Source organism: Ascaphus truei, chromosome 4 (genome assembly GCF_040206685.1).
Source record: "Ascaphus truei isolate aAscTru1 chromosome 4, aAscTru1.hap1, whole genome shotgun sequence".
NCBI lineage: Eukaryota > Metazoa > Chordata > Amphibia > Anura > Ascaphidae > Ascaphus > Ascaphus truei.
In genome coordinates, this window is record NC_134486.1 from 31,355,717 (window position 1) to 31,374,852 (window position 19,136).

The 19,136-nt window shown below is 42.2% G+C and overlaps 1 protein-coding gene across 1 annotated transcript in view; it reads right to left on the minus strand.

The window, feature by feature from the left end:
* CNIH3 (cornichon family AMPA receptor auxiliary protein 3) overlaps positions 1–19,136 on the minus strand; it is a 207,689-nt gene that overhangs the window by 35,814 nt on the left and 152,739 nt on the right. Inside the window, exon 3 of the mRNA XM_075595510.1 lies at positions 18,145–18,192. Coding sequence (XP_075451625.1) covers positions 18,145–18,192 — 48 coding nt within the window. The remainder of the gene's footprint in view (positions 1–18,144; positions 18,193–19,136) is intronic.

The following is a 19,136-nucleotide window of genomic DNA, read 5'->3' on the forward strand; positions in this document are numbered from 1 at the left end:
CCAGGGTGTCACTTACTTTTGCACATACCCAGACTCTTAATTACTCATTGTTTGTCTAATTCGTATATCATTTTGTCTCAAAAGACAGAGCATTTGTTAATATAAACCCTATTGGATATTTAAGAAAAGACTTGTTTTGATTCATGAAGGTTATCATGGGAAAACTATGGAATTTCCATAATAATCATTGGGGTGGGGGGGGGGGGGGGGGGTTCACAAAGTTTTCTCACTACTGTGTGTGTGTGTGTGTGTGTGTGTGTGTGTGTGTGTGTGTGTGTGTGTGTGTGTGTGTGTATATATACAGTTAGGTCCGGAAATAATTGGACACTGATACAAGTTTTGTTATTTCGGCTGCGTACCAAAATAAATTCAAGTTACAGTTAAATAATGAACATGGGCTTAAAGTGCAGGCTATCAGCTTTAATTTGAGGGTATTCACATCCTAATTGGAGGAAGGGTTTAGGAATTACATCTCCTTAATATGTACCCCCCTCTTTTTCAAGAGACCAAAAGTAATTGGACAATTGACTCAAAAGCTGTTTCATGGACAGGTGTGGGCTATTCCTTCGTAATTTCATCATCAATTAAGCAGGTAAAAGGTCTGGAGTTGATTCCAGGTGTGGCATTCGCATTTGGAAGCTGTTGCTGTGAACCCACAACATGCGGTCAAAGGAGCTCTCAATGCAAGTGCATGCATGGCTTACAATGGCACTGGGTCATTAGTGTTTATTGATGATGTGACAGAAGACAGAAGCAGCCGGATGAATTCTGAACTTTATAGGGATATATCGTCTGCTCAGATTCAGCCAAATTCAGCGATGTTGATTGGACGGCGCTTCACTTTACAGATGGACAATGACCCAAAACATAATGCGAAAGCAACCCAGTAGTTTTTTAAGGCAAAGAAGTGAAATATTCTGCAATGGCCGAGTCAATCACCTGATCTCAACCCGATCGAGCATGCATTTCACTTGCTGAAGACAAAACTTAAGGCAGAAAGACTCACGAACAAACAACAACTGAAGACATCTGCAGTAAAGGCCTGGCAAAGCATCACAAAGGAGGAAACCCAGTGTTTGGTGATGTCCATGCGTTCCAGAGTTCAAGCAGTCATTGCCTGCAAAGGATTCTCGACAAAGTATTAAAAATGAACATTTTATTTATGATTGTGTTAATTTGTCCAATTACATTTGAGCCCCTGAAATAAGGGGACTGTGTATGAAAATGGTTGCAATTCCTAAACGTTTCATACGATATTTTTGTTCAACCCCTTGAATTAAAGCTAAAAGTCTGCACTTCTATTGCATCTCGGTTGTTTCATTTCAAATCCATTGTGGTGGCGTACAGAATCAAAATTATGAAAATGGTGTCAGTGTCCAATTATTTCCGGACCTAACTGTATATATTTATGTTCTGTCTGTTACCCTACCAACATCTCCAAACACTTTCTCCCCATACATTATCTACAGTACATCTCTGTTATTTTTTGTTGTTTTTTGCCCCTGCTCTCCAAACCCCTGTTTTAGGCATAGATTGCTTTGTTAATCAGTATTGCAGACCTAAGGAAGAGAGGAGAACTCTCGAAAGCTTGTCCTATGACATAAATTGTTAGCCCAAATAAAAAAGGTATCACCTAATACTGAAGTACTCACTTATTCTGCACTATCACAACTGGACTAACACAGCTATTTCCGTTTTATTATATATTATATATAGGAGCTGAACAATGCCCACAGCAGACCAGAACGGATGTGAGCACGACATAGGATCATTTGTACAAAGTTTCCACTGACTTCTTCCATCTTCCCTCTTTTGAAATTCTAGTTGGCAAAATCTGCCTCCCCTTTTCTAAGCCCATCTTGCTTGCTGGCATCTACCGCCCCCCTAAAGCCCCTCTACAATCCCTGACTATCACCCAATTTCTTGGCTCCATTTCCTCTCTGAATGAGAAGAGTGAGCTGCTAGTTCTTGGGGATTTCAACTTCAATTGGCTTGACCCTAAAAACCACAAAATCCAGATACAACTCAAGTCACTTAACCTATCGCAACTCATTTCCCAACCCACACGGATAAACCTGAAATCGCACAACCATTCCTTGCTAGACTGGATTCTCTCCTCAAACCACAGCAGAATCCAATCCTCTGGCATCCTTCCTGATATTTTCAGTGACCATGCAATAGTGTACTGTGTAAGGAAAATTAAACCGCCCCATTCAAGCCCTAAAGTTCTCCTCACTAGAACATTTAAATTTTTTTAACCCACAACAGTTTCTGGATGACCTTACCAACTGCCCATGGCACAGAATCGATTTAATTCCCGACCCTGATTCTGCGCTCGACTATTTCCAATCCGAGTTCTTAAAACTCTGCGATACCCATGCTCCACTATGCAAAATAAGGGTACAGGGGGCCCACCTTCCATGGGTTACACCTGACCTTATAGCACTCTACCAGCTCAGGGATGCCTTGTGGAAAAGCTACAAAGTAACTGGCACTACCAAGGATCTCAATCACTACAGATGCATGCGGAACATGTGCACAAGGCAAACAAGGCATGCAAAAGCACAATATTACTCTGACAATCTCCAAGAGAATACATCAAACTCAGCTAACTTCTGGAAGGTTATCAACAATATATTCCAGCCTCCTAACCATCAACAACCAAGTAATATCACTAAGGGGGATATTACTCTGACAAACCCCACAGACATTGCAAATGCATTCAATGATTACTTTGTGGGGTGTGCCACTAACTTATTAGTGAAACGCAGCCCAAACCACAAACCTGAATCTCATCCTGGGAGTACCCCTACAGTCCCACCCCCTCCCAACACTGCCCACAATTTTCAATTTGGCCCAGTATCTGAAGAGGAGATTATACAAGCGCTCCTCAAACTAAAACTAAGCAGCCAATGTGGACCCGACTTACTACAATCTAGGTTCCTACGACTTGGTGCCCCAGCCATTGCCAAACCAATTGCGTCCATAGTCAACTCTATCCTGTCTGCAGGCCATATCCCCAAGACCTGGAAAACTGCCAGAGTTGTCCCAATCTTCAAAAGTGGGGACAAATACACTGTCTCAAACTACAGGCCAATCTCACTTCTCCCAATTCTATCCAAAGTCATGGAAAAATGTGTCCTCTCCCAATTAACCGATTTCTATACCAAGACGTATTTCCCTAGCCAATTCCAATCTGGGTTTCGTCCCAAAAACTCCACCGTAACTACCCTGCTAAAAGTTTGCAATGAAATCCAGTGTGGAATGGAACGGGGACAACTCACTGGTGCAGTATTCCTAGATTTTGCAAAGGCTTTTGACACAGTTGATCATGCTATCCTGCTTAACAAACTCCAGAGCTCTGGAATAGGGAAACATGCTTTAAACTGGTTTCAGTCCTACCTATCAGGAAGATCCCAACATGTGTCCATCTCAGGCTCTAACTCCAACCCCCTGGATATCACCTGTGGTGTCCCGCAAGGCTCTGTTCTGGGGCCCCTACTCTTCTCAGTGTTCATTAATGATCTTCCCACAGCTTGTAAGGAAGCCTCAATACACATGTATGCAGATGACACAATCCTATATGCACACAGCCATAGCCTCTCTGACCTTCAACACATACTTCAGTCTGACTTTTAAAACTGGATTTCCCAAAACAAACTGTTTTTAAACACTGACAAGACTGTAACAATGGTATTTGGGACCAAGACTAAATTTGTAAAGCTTCCAGTGACTGAGCTCCTGATTAGAACAAACGCTAACACCACCCTAACACCTGTCACTAGTTTTAAATACCTGGGCTTATGGTTTGACTCCCACTTATCATTCGGGATGCACATTGATACCCTGACAACCAAGACCTATGCCAAACTAGGGGTACTTTACAGGAACAAATCCTCCCTAAGTCTCCTGGTCAGAAAGTGTATTGCACAGCAGATGCTAATGCCAATTATTGACTATGGAGACATAGTATATGGCTCGGCTCCTCAAACCCACCATAGCAAACTTGACACCCTCTACAATTCAATTTGTCGTTTTGTTCTCCAATGCAACTACAACACACATCACTGCGAAATGCTCAAAGAACTAGATTGGTCATCACTCGCGTCTAGGCACAAAGTTCACCTTTCCTGTCTTGCCTTTAAATTCTTCATGGGCAAGCTCCCCAGCTACCTGAACAAGCTCCTCACCCCTTCCACTTGCAGCACTTAACACCTGAGATCAGACTCCAAAAGACTATTGATGGTCCCAAGGCTCAACAAAGTATCCGGACGTTCCTCCGTCTCCTACCGTGCACCCCAAAACTGGAACAACCTACCAGAGACTCCCTCATCCACCACCAGTTTAAGTTCTTTCAAATCTAAGGCTGTCTCACATTTTAACCTGGTCTGTAACTGTTTCATACGCTCATAATATATATTTTCTTTAACTGTGCACACAATGTCTTGTATATAATATATACCCTGTTCATTTATGTAACTGTACTTGAAACCATGTATTATTTGTTTTACTCTGTGCCCAGGACATACTTGAAAACGAGAGGTAACTCTCAATGTATTAATTCCTGGTAAAATATTTTATAAATAAATTTTATAAATAAATAAATTGCATTCCCTTGTGATTTCCTGGGGACCTTAGTAAAGTTTCCAGATATAGGACATCACTTAGCCTCTATGGAGATATCATGGGTGTGGACTCGTTCTTATTGGTATTGTCCGTTATTATATTATATGATTCATTCTTTAATGCTTTCTTCCCCAGTACTGGACAGCAAGGATGGTGAGTATCCAGAATCCAATGGAACGTGGAGGATTAATCTCATCATATATTGAGACATTTGGTCATTGTTTTCTAACAAGGTAACAGTCTGTGCTGCACGTTTACAGGATATCTATAACCTGTATGGCCCCATTATCTAGGCTCTTTCACGGACAATATACTGCAAGGGCCATTGTGGTTCCAGGAGGCTGCATGTCACTATTGGACTCATTTGACTACACAGTTCCAGGGCATTTACGAACTAATTGAGACATATGCCCAGCAGATGGACTGGCTGCATTACCCAGCGCTTTAAGTGTTTACCCTATGGACATCTATGCATTATTTGAAATCCATCCCTATTATGTTATATGTTATGCCATAGTAATGCTATTTGTTTCCTTATGATACATTGTCAAACGTGTGTATGCTGTTTTTGTTCCCCACACACACTGACATGAATGTATCTGTGGGGTATTCTACCCCAACCACATGCCTGGATTTGTTTACTGTTTCACATGTCGCTGTCACTGACTGACTAGTACCTTTAATGAGCCATGGCTGATAGGTATTTGGTCTTTAATTTGGTGATTATTGTGATTGTGTTTTGTGCTATTCAGCACTTATGCACCTGGATGGTGACAGGACATATTCCAATTGGTATTATTGACTGATTAGTACCTTTAATGAGACAAGGCTGACAGGTAATTGGGTTTTTAATTGGGTGATTATTGTAATTGTGTTTTATGCTAATCAACACTTATGCACCTGGGGTGGGGAGGTATTTCAGTTTGGGCATTTCATTCCATCACTGCACTCCCCTGAGGAAGGTCCCGTTTGTGGGTCCGAAACGTTGGTGATTTGTGTCTTTTCAACAATATATATTCTACAAATCTTTATATACAAATTTTATACAAATATACAATATATTTATACAAATCTTTTCGGTCCCATACAGGTCTCTCTGTGGGACCGAAACGTTGGCTTACGTGTATTTCATGTTGTGAATATAGATTTTTGGATTAACCCCGTGCGGTGTGCTGTCTCTTTACTGGTCTTTGGATTGGTTCGTATCATACTTATTTTCTATGGGACTAGCATCTGCTATTATAACCTTTTCTACTGCAGTGTGCTGACTGACCTTCATGTGTATATATATATATATATATATATATATATATATATATATATATATATATATATATATATATATATATATATATATATATATATATATATATATATATATATATATATATATATATATATATATGCAAATATAGCTGTATGCTCATCTGCATGTCTTAGGCAGGTCTGCAACCCCGCCTTTCCCCATTATCACCCAGCATACAGCACTTCCACTGCAGCAAGGGATTCTGGGAAATTACATGCAAATGAGCACACAGTGTCACTTTTTGCCTCAATAACCATTTTTAACATGGTTCCCTATAGGATATATATATATATATATATATATATATATATATATATATATATATATATATATATATATATATATATTGCACAGGCAGCCTATATATATATATATATATATATAGTGCACAGGCAGCCATGTGTAGAAGCTTGTCCCTGGTCCGATCAACTGCTTAATGCTGGTAATTACTGTTCTGCGCCTCCTACGGGGATCTAATGATTAGCACAGGAGGAAGGAATTACAGTATTTATCAGTGTGCCGTCATGAAGCAGCTCAGGGAGCAACGAGACGCTACAATTCACACCATCGACATCTCCACTCCCTCTGCCCTGGAGAGAGATGGAGAGCAGGTTGCTGGGACGGCCGGAGGTTGGGGGCTGCCCACTAGATACCATGAGACAACTGGTCTGAACACCAGTATTTTCAGTATTTTGGCGTTACAGTATTCAGTATCTCTGAAACTCTGCAAAGGAGTACCACTGTCAGTGTGGGCAAGGTGTGGGCGAGTAGGCTGCAGTGCGGCTTTACGGGGTGAAAATGGTTGGAAACAGCATCCGCTCTCCTTGTGACCTTGGGCGAGCCACTTATAGTCCTAGATTCACTAGAGGTCGTATAACAGAAAACATTGGTGTTTCCAGTGTAAGGCTCTAATTGTATTGATGCCCGTTACTTGGGTTTAAGAAGTCAAATAGTATCTCACAGTTGGGAAATGTGTGTAAATAAGGTTTGTGACAGTTCGGTATGTGCTCTTTTATCGCCTTCATGCATGGGCCTGGGATATACGACATTGAAGCACAGACAGTCCTGTTCTCCATATCATGCCCAGGTTCTCTCCTACATACATTCTGAAGATTGCGCAATGACAGCAGATTATTACTTGGGCCCATACTTACTCTTGGCACACGATACATTAAATATTGATGACTGTCAAGGCAGAGATACTTTTTCTGCAGTTTAGATGAGATGCACTACATTACAGTAAGCGGCAAAAATATAGGGCCATGCATAATACATGAGTCACGGTAACTACCAACAAGTTGGAAATGATTGGTCTAATGCTGGCTGTTCATACTTCCAATTTATTTTTAGCTTATACTTTTAATATATTCTTAACAAAAAGCAAAACTTATCCCAGGTGATAATTGTACAGTAACTCCATACTGGTTTACTTTTTAAGCATAATGAGCATAACGGAGTGGTTTTAATGTAAGGGTTCTGAGAGGTCGATTACAGCCACTGGTCATTAGCAGACTATGCAATTGCTCTTGGAAACAAGCTGTGTCTAGTTAACAGGGTGATATTCTTTGCAGGATTATATAAACGGATGCCTGTTCGGTGCTACTAATAGAACGTTGTTGAATTAAAGCAGCAATTAATGTTGTTCCAAAAGGGCACGACAACTCGTGTGTCTGGAAATGTGCAGAAATACACCATATTATTATTGATTAGATAGGAGCCACAGAACTGCACTTGCAATGTCTTGCCCCGAAAGAGTGCAGTGCACCTCAATGAAAAATAATGACACTTGCAAAAGGAGATGCAAAATCTTTGAGACCCCAATACCAGAAATTGATTACATAAAATGGGTTCGATAACACACATTGACCTACTTCAGCCATTTGATTCAGTATTTATAATATTTCCTAGCAACACATTCTAAAGAAGAAACAGCCCTTCTATGAGGATGGTCCCTACTCATTCTGTCTGCAATCAGCCTTCATGAGGAATCTTTAGACATTAATCAATATATAAAAACGCTGTAAAAATAAACTGTTACTTCTCTTTAACAGCAGCATTTCTCATTGAGAAAGTCTTTTTTTTGGTGTGAAAATGTACCTGCAAAATGAAGCATCTCACAATTATAAGTAGCATTGTTAAAAAATATTGTATTTACTATATAAATAATTTACAATGCAGCTGGAACTAATAAAGAGTATAAATAAGGTACAGTATTTCAATATTTCATTTGTTCTAAGGCGATTTATGAATTTTAAACTTTTGCAAAGTTTCCCTACTCTGTTGATAAATGTATTATTGGACTTAAGTAAATGCATTTTTTTTTCCAGAGCTGTTCATTACCTGATACAGTATCTCTGCAAAGCATCATCCTTATATCTCAAAGAATAGTAACCTCGTTGTTGAATAACATGTTTCAGCTTCTTCTGGGAGCTGCCAGTAGGGAGCAGGAGGTGCACCATGAGGCTTAGATGAACATGCGGTGGGAGTAGCGGGAGAAATGCAAATCCTTCACGTCTCTCCTCTTCTCTGGTTTTGTTTGTCAGGCCCAGCAGTTATTGATCTATATCACCTTTCCCACCAGCCATTCACAGGTATTCAGCGTTATCATGGAGGTCCCCACTCTAAGGACTGGTGCGGTTAATCTCGCACAACAGTATTTTCATAATGTTAAGTCCCACCTTGAATTACAATAAAGTGAAAGTTCCCAGCCATGCAATCCCTTCTCTATAATGGTTATCATCACGTTTGTCCTGTGATTTCATATATGTTCAAATAGTCTTTTGAAATGTAGACACCTGCAGTTCAATATTTTGGTAAATTCTTACTTGGGGTGGCTGTCAGGGGCCCATGTGAGGGAGTGAAGGGTTAACCCCCATCACTGTGCATGCTCGGCAGACTACACCCTGGCTGTAATCTCTGCTAGGCTGTTGGACATTAACTTGTGAGCAAGAAAGTCCTTCAAAAGACAGGAAGTTGCTTACAGTAGGTACAGTACTTCCTTTTCCTGAACCTGAGAGAGCTGAAGGGTTCAAGTTGCCTACAGGGATTTTCCTGGGAACGGCAGGACTCCACCCTGGGAGAAAAGGAGCTAGGAGGAAGCCACCTACCTCCCAGAGGGTGTGCCTGGGATGGAGTTGGACTTGCCTCCAAAGATAAAGTAAGGTCTGAAACAAGCATGATGTTGTACTTATGCTCTAAGTGCCTGCAAAACTATTTCCTTTCTCTGCCTGAAGAAACAACATTATTCTGAGAATTAAGTGGTCTGAGTGCCTAACTGACCCAACCGCGAAGTCACTCGGTTACAGTGCCCCTCTCCAGAGTGTGAGTAGGGGATGCATTGTCTGCTGGGGAGTGGGTTCCATGTCATGCGGGGTAGGCTAATGATGTGAGTGGGTGGGGCTGTGACATGCAGGAGTGGGGTTATGCCATGTGGGGCGCATTTATGATGAATGGGGGGCAGTGTAAGGACTTTCTCAGGGTCTCCCGGCAGCATTTACCTGTGAACCCCTTGTAAGTGCATGCAACTGAAACACACACTGCCCCCTGCCTGACTCCTCTCCAGTGTGTTTTCAGGATGTGATGGACATGTTTCAGCTAATGAGATTGGACTCTGGAGAAGAGGGACTAGGAGAGTCGTTAAGAGTCCCTGGCAGAACATGTGGGGCCAGAGCTGATGGAGATCCTGAAGGCTCTCACGGCGATATTCAGCAGTGATGAACCAGTCGGAGAGCAGTACAACTCAGCAGACACTGAGTGACGTGTGTAGCGACTAAGGGGATCCTCATCACAAGACAAGTAAAAGGGTACCGAAGTTGTTGTGAAGCACAGGCCTGCTACGTTCAAACACTAACTAAGAGCTCCAACTGTGTGTCAGTGCGCTTTTCCATAACAGAGATATGCAATATCCTACATGTAACCATGGCTAGAGAGGGAGCTTCCTGTTTTTTTCCTGGACGCTGCGATACAGCATCTTGTGGCTGACATGATATGGGCGATCAGCTTGGCTGAGGCTCGCGGCATATCTTGAATAGGTCTTCCCAGGAGGGCAACCCATGTGTCGGATCTCAATTTAACATTTAACAACCTATTAATAAGTTGGAAGACGAGCTTCCATAGGGGGGCTAGTTTTGAACATCTCCACCAAATATGTGATATTGAACCGTTTTGTAATAGTAATTTGTAGGAGTTCTCTTTTACCACTGTCCATATCGAGTTTTTTGCTGCAGCTTCCCATAAATCTGCCCAGTCCTCGTTATCGAGGACCTCTCCTAGTTCTTCCTCCCATTTCAGTATATAGAGATATTTGCCACCTGCATCAGAGCCAACTAGAATATGGTACAGAGCGGATATCATACCTTTCTCCAGAGCTCAATTTCTATAAAGCATTTCAAAATAAGTGGGGAACACACCGACCCTATAATATTGTGTGACAAAATGTTTTACCTGCAGGTGGCAAAATATCTCAGAGGGGGGCAGGTTTCTATTTTTTTGTAATTCTGGGAATGGGATAAGCCTACAGAAAGAGAACAGATCTCCTACTTTGGCAATGCCGGCCACCCTCCAGGCTTGGAATGCACCTGTCGCTCTACCTGGGTCAAAGTCGGGATTGTCAAAGAGGGGGATCATAGGGGAACACTCTGTTGTGAGTTTAAATTTCAGGCAGTCCCAGAGTGTCAGTGAGTGACGATGTGTAGAACGCCAGTGCATCAGAAAGACAAGTCCTTAGTGTATTTGTAACATCTGCAGTTGAGAAGCTCCCAATAATCTGGAAAACACAATAAAGTTACCCTAATAGGGTTTAAGGGACTAGTACTTAATGCCATAGGCACCAATAAAGAATAGTACAATAAATGTCCCATATAGTGAGAATGAAGGGGTATGGCAACCCACAGGTATAACTTACTTTTGAATTGCAGAATTCAGGGGAGTGTTCTTCAGCAGGGATCAATAGCGTGCAGTCCACCAGTAACAGGAGAAAAAACGGCAGTGCACTGCCAAGAAAACCAGGAGGAGGCTCACGGCAGCAAAAGCAAATTTTTTTATTTATGCCATAAAAAGATTGGACAAAGGTCCCCCCTAGCCCCAACAAGTATCCACCTACGCGTTTCAGGCTCTATGCCCGTTCTCTGAGAAAGGTCATAGAGCCCGAAACGCGTAGGTGGATACTTGTTGGGGCTAGGGGGGACCTTTGTCCAATCTTTTTATGCATAAATACATTTTTGCTTTTGCTGCCGTGAGCCTCCTCCTGGTTTTCTTGGCAGTGCACTGCCGTTTTTTCTCCTGTCAGTGAGTGTCTAATCACTGGGTGGGATAGAGTATTTGGCGGTCTGTTTGATTTGGTTAGCCATAAAAGGCTTTTGATGTCTGCTGGTTTGGACTCGGCATTCTCTATATTTACCCATCCTCTTGAGTGAGGATCCTAGTTCCATAGCAGAAGCTGACTCAGCTGGGAGGCCTTAAAGTATTTCAGTACATTAGGGAGGGCTAAACCCCCAACCCTGTAGGCCTATATAGTACCTCTCTCTTTACTCTTAGGCATTTCCTGTTCCATACAAACTTGGTAATGCTGGATTGTAGGTCTTCTAGATCTTTAAGTGGTATCTTTATGGGGAGAGTACGGAAAAAATACATTATACGTGGAAGGAGATTCATTTTAATAGATATTATTTTGCCGATCCATGAGATATTTTATTTGCTCCAGGATTCCAAATCTTTCTTTAGGTTTTTAATTCGTTTCGGGTAATTACATTTATATATGGTTTTATATGATTTTGTAACATTAATTCCGAGATAGGGAATGTAATGAGTTTGCCATGTAAAATCGAAGTTAAGCTTGAGAAGCTTGATGGTGTCGCTGGGCATGTCCACCACCAATGCCAGGGATTTTGTGTGATTGATTTTAAAGCCCAACCTACTTATAAAGTCTTCAAGAGATTGGTAGAGGTTCGGGAGGGATATTAAGGGGCGTGTGAGGGTCAGGGATAGATTGTCTGCAAATAAGGACATTTTGTAATTAACTTTACCAATAGTTACCCCTGAGATGTTGGGAGTTAATCTAATAGTAGCTGACAGAGGCTCTATTGAGAGTGGGGATAGGAGGGGATAAAGGACAGCCCTGTCTAGTGCCATTAGTTATTCGGATTTTATCGGAGATAAGGCCAGCGCATCTAACTCTAGCTAAAGGGTGTTGATATAGACCTCTGACTGCGTGTGGGAATTGACCTGTAAAACCCATCTGCTTTAGTACAAAGAACAAGAAATCCCAAGTCAGTGTATAGTGCCGTCAGGTTATGTTCTGTGTCAGTGTATACAGGTATTATTTTTATTTTTTGTTGCAGCCCTTTGACAATGAGACGGGTAAATTCTGGCTTCAACTCCCAGCCAGTTAGGCCCTGCCCTGAAGTCTTGTAAATCAACAATAAACAAATGACTATTGCAAAGTGCAAAAACATGCACCAGTCTTAAACGTTGTAAATATAACTAAATAACCTTACAACAGGGGTTTTCAAACTGTTGTCAATGGTTTGTAACTGGCCGGTCTACAAAACTCTCCCCTGCAGTAACCTTCGAGCACATCAAAACCAACCAGGCACCTTAGGGCTGTTTTATAGAGTGTGCGGCCGTGCGCACGCGTGTGCCTGTGCGAACGCGCGTGCACGTGCTGCACGCTTTTTGTATGTATGCTGAGCTGTGAGCTGTGAGAAAGTACTGTGTGTTTGTGTGTGTATGTGTGTGTGTGTGTGTGTGTGTGTGTGTGTGTGTGTGTGTGTGTGTGTGTGTGTGTGTGTGTGTGATGTATTATTTATTTAAAAAAAACACTTTGGTAAAAATAAAATATTTATTAAAATTGTGCAGACACGTCAGACACACACATACATACACATATATATACATACATACACATGCATACATACACATATATATACATACATACACATGCATACATACACATATATATACATACATACACATGCATACATACACATATATATACATACATACACATACATACATACACACACACACCCACATACATTTCAGCGCCGGTAGCGGCGCGAAAAGATTCTTTTCCCTGTCTTCCCCGCTGTCGGTCGGATTCACGCTCACTGCCATACGCGCGCGCGGCCCTTGTATAGAAGGGCTGACTAACCTCAGCCAATTGAAAGTGCCGCGCGCGCACGGCGTAGCCACTATATAACAGCCCTTATCCACACCTATTTGCAAGTTGATAGGATACTACTAAGCTTTACTTGATAGAAGTGGGCACCTCATTCCTCTATAAAAAAAAAAAAAGCCGTTTTGACAGAAAATATACATTAATGAACATTTATAATGGTAAAAAATGCATATTTTGCAAGATATTGAAAATGACTTGATTATAAAATATGGTTAAAAACCACAAGATGTAAAGAATTCTGCCCCAAAGACCTTACAATCCACAAATACAAACGAAATAAATAAATGTTTAGTATGTTTGTATAGAGTTTTTTTTTTTTTTAGCATAACAGAGAGGGACATCAACTTTACTGGGATAATTTCCAACTATTGCTGAATGAGCTGAGAGAGACCCCCTTAGAAGAGCAATTTGAAGAACACCTATGGTGCCGTATTGCTATAAATGGTTGGATATACATGATTAGCTTTACTTCTTTTTTTTTTTTAATTTTGAAATATTACATTAATTACATTATTTGTTCAGCCCTGCAGATTTTTATATCTGAGTACAACAAATGTGGTTGCTTTTTATAGTCAATACTGCAGAACTGGGGAGAGAGTCTCCAAAGACATCCCTTGCTAGTGTGCACACTTTAATCGGTTTATAATAAGGAACAGTTAAACGAAGAGCCTTCTATTAGATCAGAGTATTTAAAACATAGCATTTATTCAAATAAAAAATAAAATAAATTGTACATAGAAATAATTAAAATCAAAGAGGGGGGAGGGGAGAATGATATATACTGGGAGGTATCCACTATTACCACAGGCGAGCCAACGAGTATTCTAAAACTTGCCTTAAACTAGCCAGGTACATGCTGGGTACATTTCAGTGACATTTCTGCAGAGGCTAATGGCCCATCGGATTAACACAGCAGTGGTCCCTGGCAGTCCGACTGCCAGGGACCCCCACTGTTAATCCGATGGGCCATTAGTCTGTCTGCAGAAATGTGTGAAATGTTGCAGCATGTACCCAGCATGTACCCAGCATGTACCTGGGTCTTTTTGGTAATTGCCACTGGTTTGTTTTGGAATAACCTTCGGCACTACAGTAGGGTCTTGCCGTGATATATATAGTGGTAGAGGTCTTAGAATAGGTATTAGTAGAGGCTGGTTGCAGTATAAGTAAAGTAAGTCTTCAGAAAAAATATAATTGTTCAGCTAGGAGCATTAGTATATTTAGTGTACCTTGGATAGAGATCCCAGCTGTTAGCTCACCGGTACTCTAAAAAAGGTATGTTAATACATTCAGAGTTGTACTGTGCTAAATGAGCTATTGTAATACTGTACAGGGCTGGTAACAAATCAAGCATTTAAAACACGCTACTAATCCCGACGTACGTTTCACCCCTGCTGATGTTTTCTCAAGGGAGCACTCCCTTGAGAAAGCTCCAGCAGGGGTGAAACGTACGTCAGGATTAGTCACAGGGAGTGGGACTTCATACTGGGAGTGAGGCAATCTTTGTAGTGAGCGCGCCTCGCACCGAGAATTAAGCACTCAGGTAACACCCACGATTTACTTTGAAGGCAAGAAGAGGTAAATATTGATTATTTACCATTCAAACGGATCTTTCATTGGCCTTGATATTTCTTAAGGCTAAGAAGAAACCAAATTCTATTAGACCTCTGGGGCATTGCTGGCCAGTATTTGCAGAGTTGTGTGCTGAGCAATTACACAGGATTTAACAGGCATTGATTAGAGGAGGGGGCACGTGAGACAGCCGATACGGGAGGGGGGGGATTGTAACTCTAGTCCTGGGCCTCTGGGAAATCTGTCTGCGGCCCTGGTGACATCAGCTAAACCTGAGTATCAACTTGTGACCTTGGCAAGCCACTATATGGTGCCTATTGTCATAGCTCCGAAGTGTGACAAACTTCCGGATTGGCACGCTTTGCTATTCTGTAAACCCTTCTCGCACGTCCAATCTGTGTTTAAAAGGGTTTTTTAGTGGTGGATTAACAGGATATCAGGATCTCTTCTGCCACGGTATTCCAGAATTATGTGTGAAATGATTTGTGATGTCTGGATAGAGCACAGGGGAGAAGGACGCTGAGAGACAGAGCCAACATGTCATATTTCCTACAAATGTCGTTATTTTGAGGTCCCCCCCCTGACGTTTCTTCAAAGCAGCTTTTTAGAATGAATAAAAACACAACTTGTAGGAACCGGCTTACAATTGTATCAGTGTAGGATATTAACATTGTGTCCTCTATATTAATTTATTTTGTTTTCCTATCTCCCCTGCACCACACTGCAGAAATATGTTGGTGCCACGTAGATTAAAAGTAGTTATTGTTCACACACATGGAAATTATTCAAGAACACTTTATGGTAGATAATAGGATACAAAATGTGCGTTGCTGCTTCGTGCTAATAAACTATTGAGCTCAATAAGAGAAATGCAATGACAGCTTATTATATGACTTTATCTCACTAGGAGACACATTTACTTTCTTCTAGCGAGATTTAACAGTGCTTAGCTGTAACCAATAAGGCCAAAAACATAAGCTGCCTTAAAGCTTAGCATTATTGAGTAAATATAGCCCTAGTTGCTAAATACATGTTTTTTTTTTTACTATCTCCTTAAAGCTGTATCATACGTTTTTCTTTTATTTTATTTTTATTTTTTAAAATAAATCAGTTCTGTACTATGAGAAAATACTTGTGGCGTTTAAAAAAAAAAAAATTTTAAGACATTTTTTAATGTTTCAAATGTAGGAAGCATTTTGGTTTCTATAGAAACTATTTACAAAGTCCCCCCCCCTCCCCTCCCCTTCTGACAAGCTCCAGCTCTTGAGTCCTGCCCTCTCTCTAGCAGTGCACCAATTGTATCTAGTAACTGCCTGGTCACATGATCTTCCACACAGCACTTTGCATTCTGGGTAATGTAGTCCACCAAGAACTGAATTAAATAACCGTGAACAAAGCGATTGATTACAGGAGAACGGATCGATCTGCAGCTTAGATAATCACTTGTTAGTGTGCAGATTGTATTGATGCACATATTGAATGTATTTTTTTTTTTTTTTTAAACAGCAGCTGGAACTGCAACTTTAAGAGATATTTGACCTTTTACAGCAGGTAAGCGTGGTGTCCACCAGCTATTCCAGTATAACATATTGGTATACTAATATCTGATACCAATTAGCTAGATTCCTGCTATTAAAGCAGCATTACCTCTCTTCTCCTCTCCCCCCCGCCCCCCAAACAATTATTTTTACTTTTCTTCCTCTTACCTGGACCAGAAGGTGCCTCAGACATTACCTGTAGTCCCCCGAACTTCAGGGGCCCTCCAGTTCCTGAGATATTTGTAGATTTTCCTGCCGGTTTTGACACAAAAAAACCTACAAATATACTTGTGGGATCACTAATAGAAAGTCGTAACGATAACGTTGCAACTTTCTATTGCCCTCCGGCCCTCACCCCCCTGGAGCCAGCCGGACCCTGTAAATATTCTTGCACACTGGATAAAACTGCTAATTTCTCATAAACCAGGGGTACCCAGAGATAGGGGGGCCATACATCAGTTATGGGGGGGCTCACCAGTGCAAGTAAACATCAAAAAATAGCGAGCAACGTGCATTGCAGATTTAAAGCTACATGGGCGGCTTTTTACTGCAGCGTTTACATGAAATACGGACCATTTATATTTTTCCTATTTAAGTTTGACCGTGCTGGTGGTTTCAAATGCGTTCTTTTAAGGCTCTACCCTCCTCGGCACCTCCATATATTTTATCTCTGATCCCTCGTTATACCCACCAGTCGTCTCTTATGCTCAAGCCAAGGGCGTCATCTTTGCCCCTTTTACCTCTACAGCCCTCTCCAGTCCTAAACTGTATTCACTAATCTCTCCCTACCTCTGGGACGCAATATTCGGCAACCACCTTCACTTTCAGCATTCAAAGCCCAGCAGAAAAAGCGGCTCTTAAAAGAAGCAGCTCATTAAATGTTCTGCGCCTCTGCTACAAAGTCCCGAAGCTCCAGCCCTCCCCTGTCTGCACGTCTGATAATGCACTTTTACTTCTACTGTGCCCGCAAGCCTCCCAGCAGAACACGTAGATCGTAAGCCGTTTGGGACAAGGTCTTCTTTTGTCTCGTTGTCTTTTACCTGTTTCTATTGTTTGTCGTGTATTTACCTTGTATTGCAATTTTGTAGCTGCACGGATTGCTGGCGCTATATCCATATCATTATACATACATGCTGATGGTGTATTGATCAGAATGGGACTTACTTTAAAGCAGCAATACCGACGGCTTGGTTTGCATTTTTGTCCCCCGTTTATTATATTACAGCATGGAAACTGGTGGGTCCGCCAATACAGAACCATGTTATTATCAGTGCCGGGTTCCCAAGATACATACCGGTGGCGTTACCGGGTTTTAAAATCTCCCTCTAGGGTAACAAAATGACCACAACAGTTCCTACTGGATGGCCATTCTCCACCGGTAAGTTTCTTGGTAAGCGGGAGGTCCCTAGAGCTGAAAATAACGTGGGTCTGCTTCGGGGGACCGCCAGGTTCCCGTTCTGTAATAAAAGAAGGGGTTGCAATGGTGGGATTGCTGCTTCGACAGCCACTATTCCGAGTGTTCTAACCGGGGTATTACACGTGAGAATTCGCCTGCTCGGGCATCTTTTCCAATGAGAAGAATACATAACATGGGGTGATGGTGTTCTGTGCCGCTGCCCAGTAAGCCATGTGCGTACAGGCCCCTTATCTCAGGGGTGCTCAACTCCAGTTGACACCCCCCCCCCCCCAATAGGTCAGGTTTTCAGGATATCCCAGCTTCTGCACAGGTGGCTCAATCAGATCTGATTGAGCCACCTGTGCTGAAGCAGGGACTTATTGAGCCACCTGTGCTGAAGCAGGGATATCCAGAAAACCTGACCTGTTGCGGGTGGGGGCTTGAGGCCTGGAGTTAAGCACCCCCTGGCTTATCTCCATCAGACAGTCGAAATACAGTTTGTTTAACACGCAGTGAGAAATGCTGTACTCACCTTTCTGAGAAGAAAGCAAATTCGTTCGATGTTTCTAAGGCGTTCCCGCTGTCAAAGAATAAAGACAAGGCATTGAAATGACTAACCCAGTTGCGGCACGACAGGCAAAGACAAGGGTGGTACAGACATACGTTTCTATGGAAAAACAAACCGGTTATGAGTAGAGATGTGCTCATTTCGTGCAGTTCAGTCTGTAAGACTTTTTCCCATTTTCTTTTTACTGTGCCTCAATTTGTGCTTTATCACCAAAAATGATACAAAAATGCAATATTCAAAAAAGTTTCGGGATTGCAAGTCCGCCAGTAAGTAAAATACAATAAGACAAATAAATGCACGTTTTAAGAGGGTATGGATGTTTCTGATGCGTTTCTAAAGTTGCCACCACTTCGGGGTTGACCACTGGTTTCGGCCACGTATCTCCGGGCTACGGGTTTACCTGTAAAATCTCTGGGTGGTGGCGGCATCTCCCTCGCAAACCCCGTTCACATAGCTGCGCAATGTCAAATGGTGCTACGTTGCCATACGTGACGTCACGGCTTCACGCGGTGTCGCGCTGCCATGATAATGGGATGTCACGTGACACCTCTGCGCCATAAGGCGGCCTGTTGTCATGGAAACGTGACACCGCATGGCGCCGCGACATTGTCACGTTGTCATGGCAACGATGTTGCGGAGCCATGCTACCTGGACCTTACAGGGGGAGATGCCGGGGGATGCTGAAGGTAAGAGAAATATATATATATATATATAAGACTGAAAAAATGTTTAGATGTGTGTTTGCACACCTCACCTCATTGGCCTGCGGGGTGGGCTGACATCACGGCCACGCCTACGTAGGCCGTGACAGTCACACCACCCTCACACCGTGTGCCCCTCTTGGCCTCACAGTCCATTTTGTGACTGCCAGACCGCACACTTACTCCTACTCCTGCCAGGACCCCACACTCACTGCTACTACACAGCCTCCCTCACTGTCTCACCCTTCCCCCCGC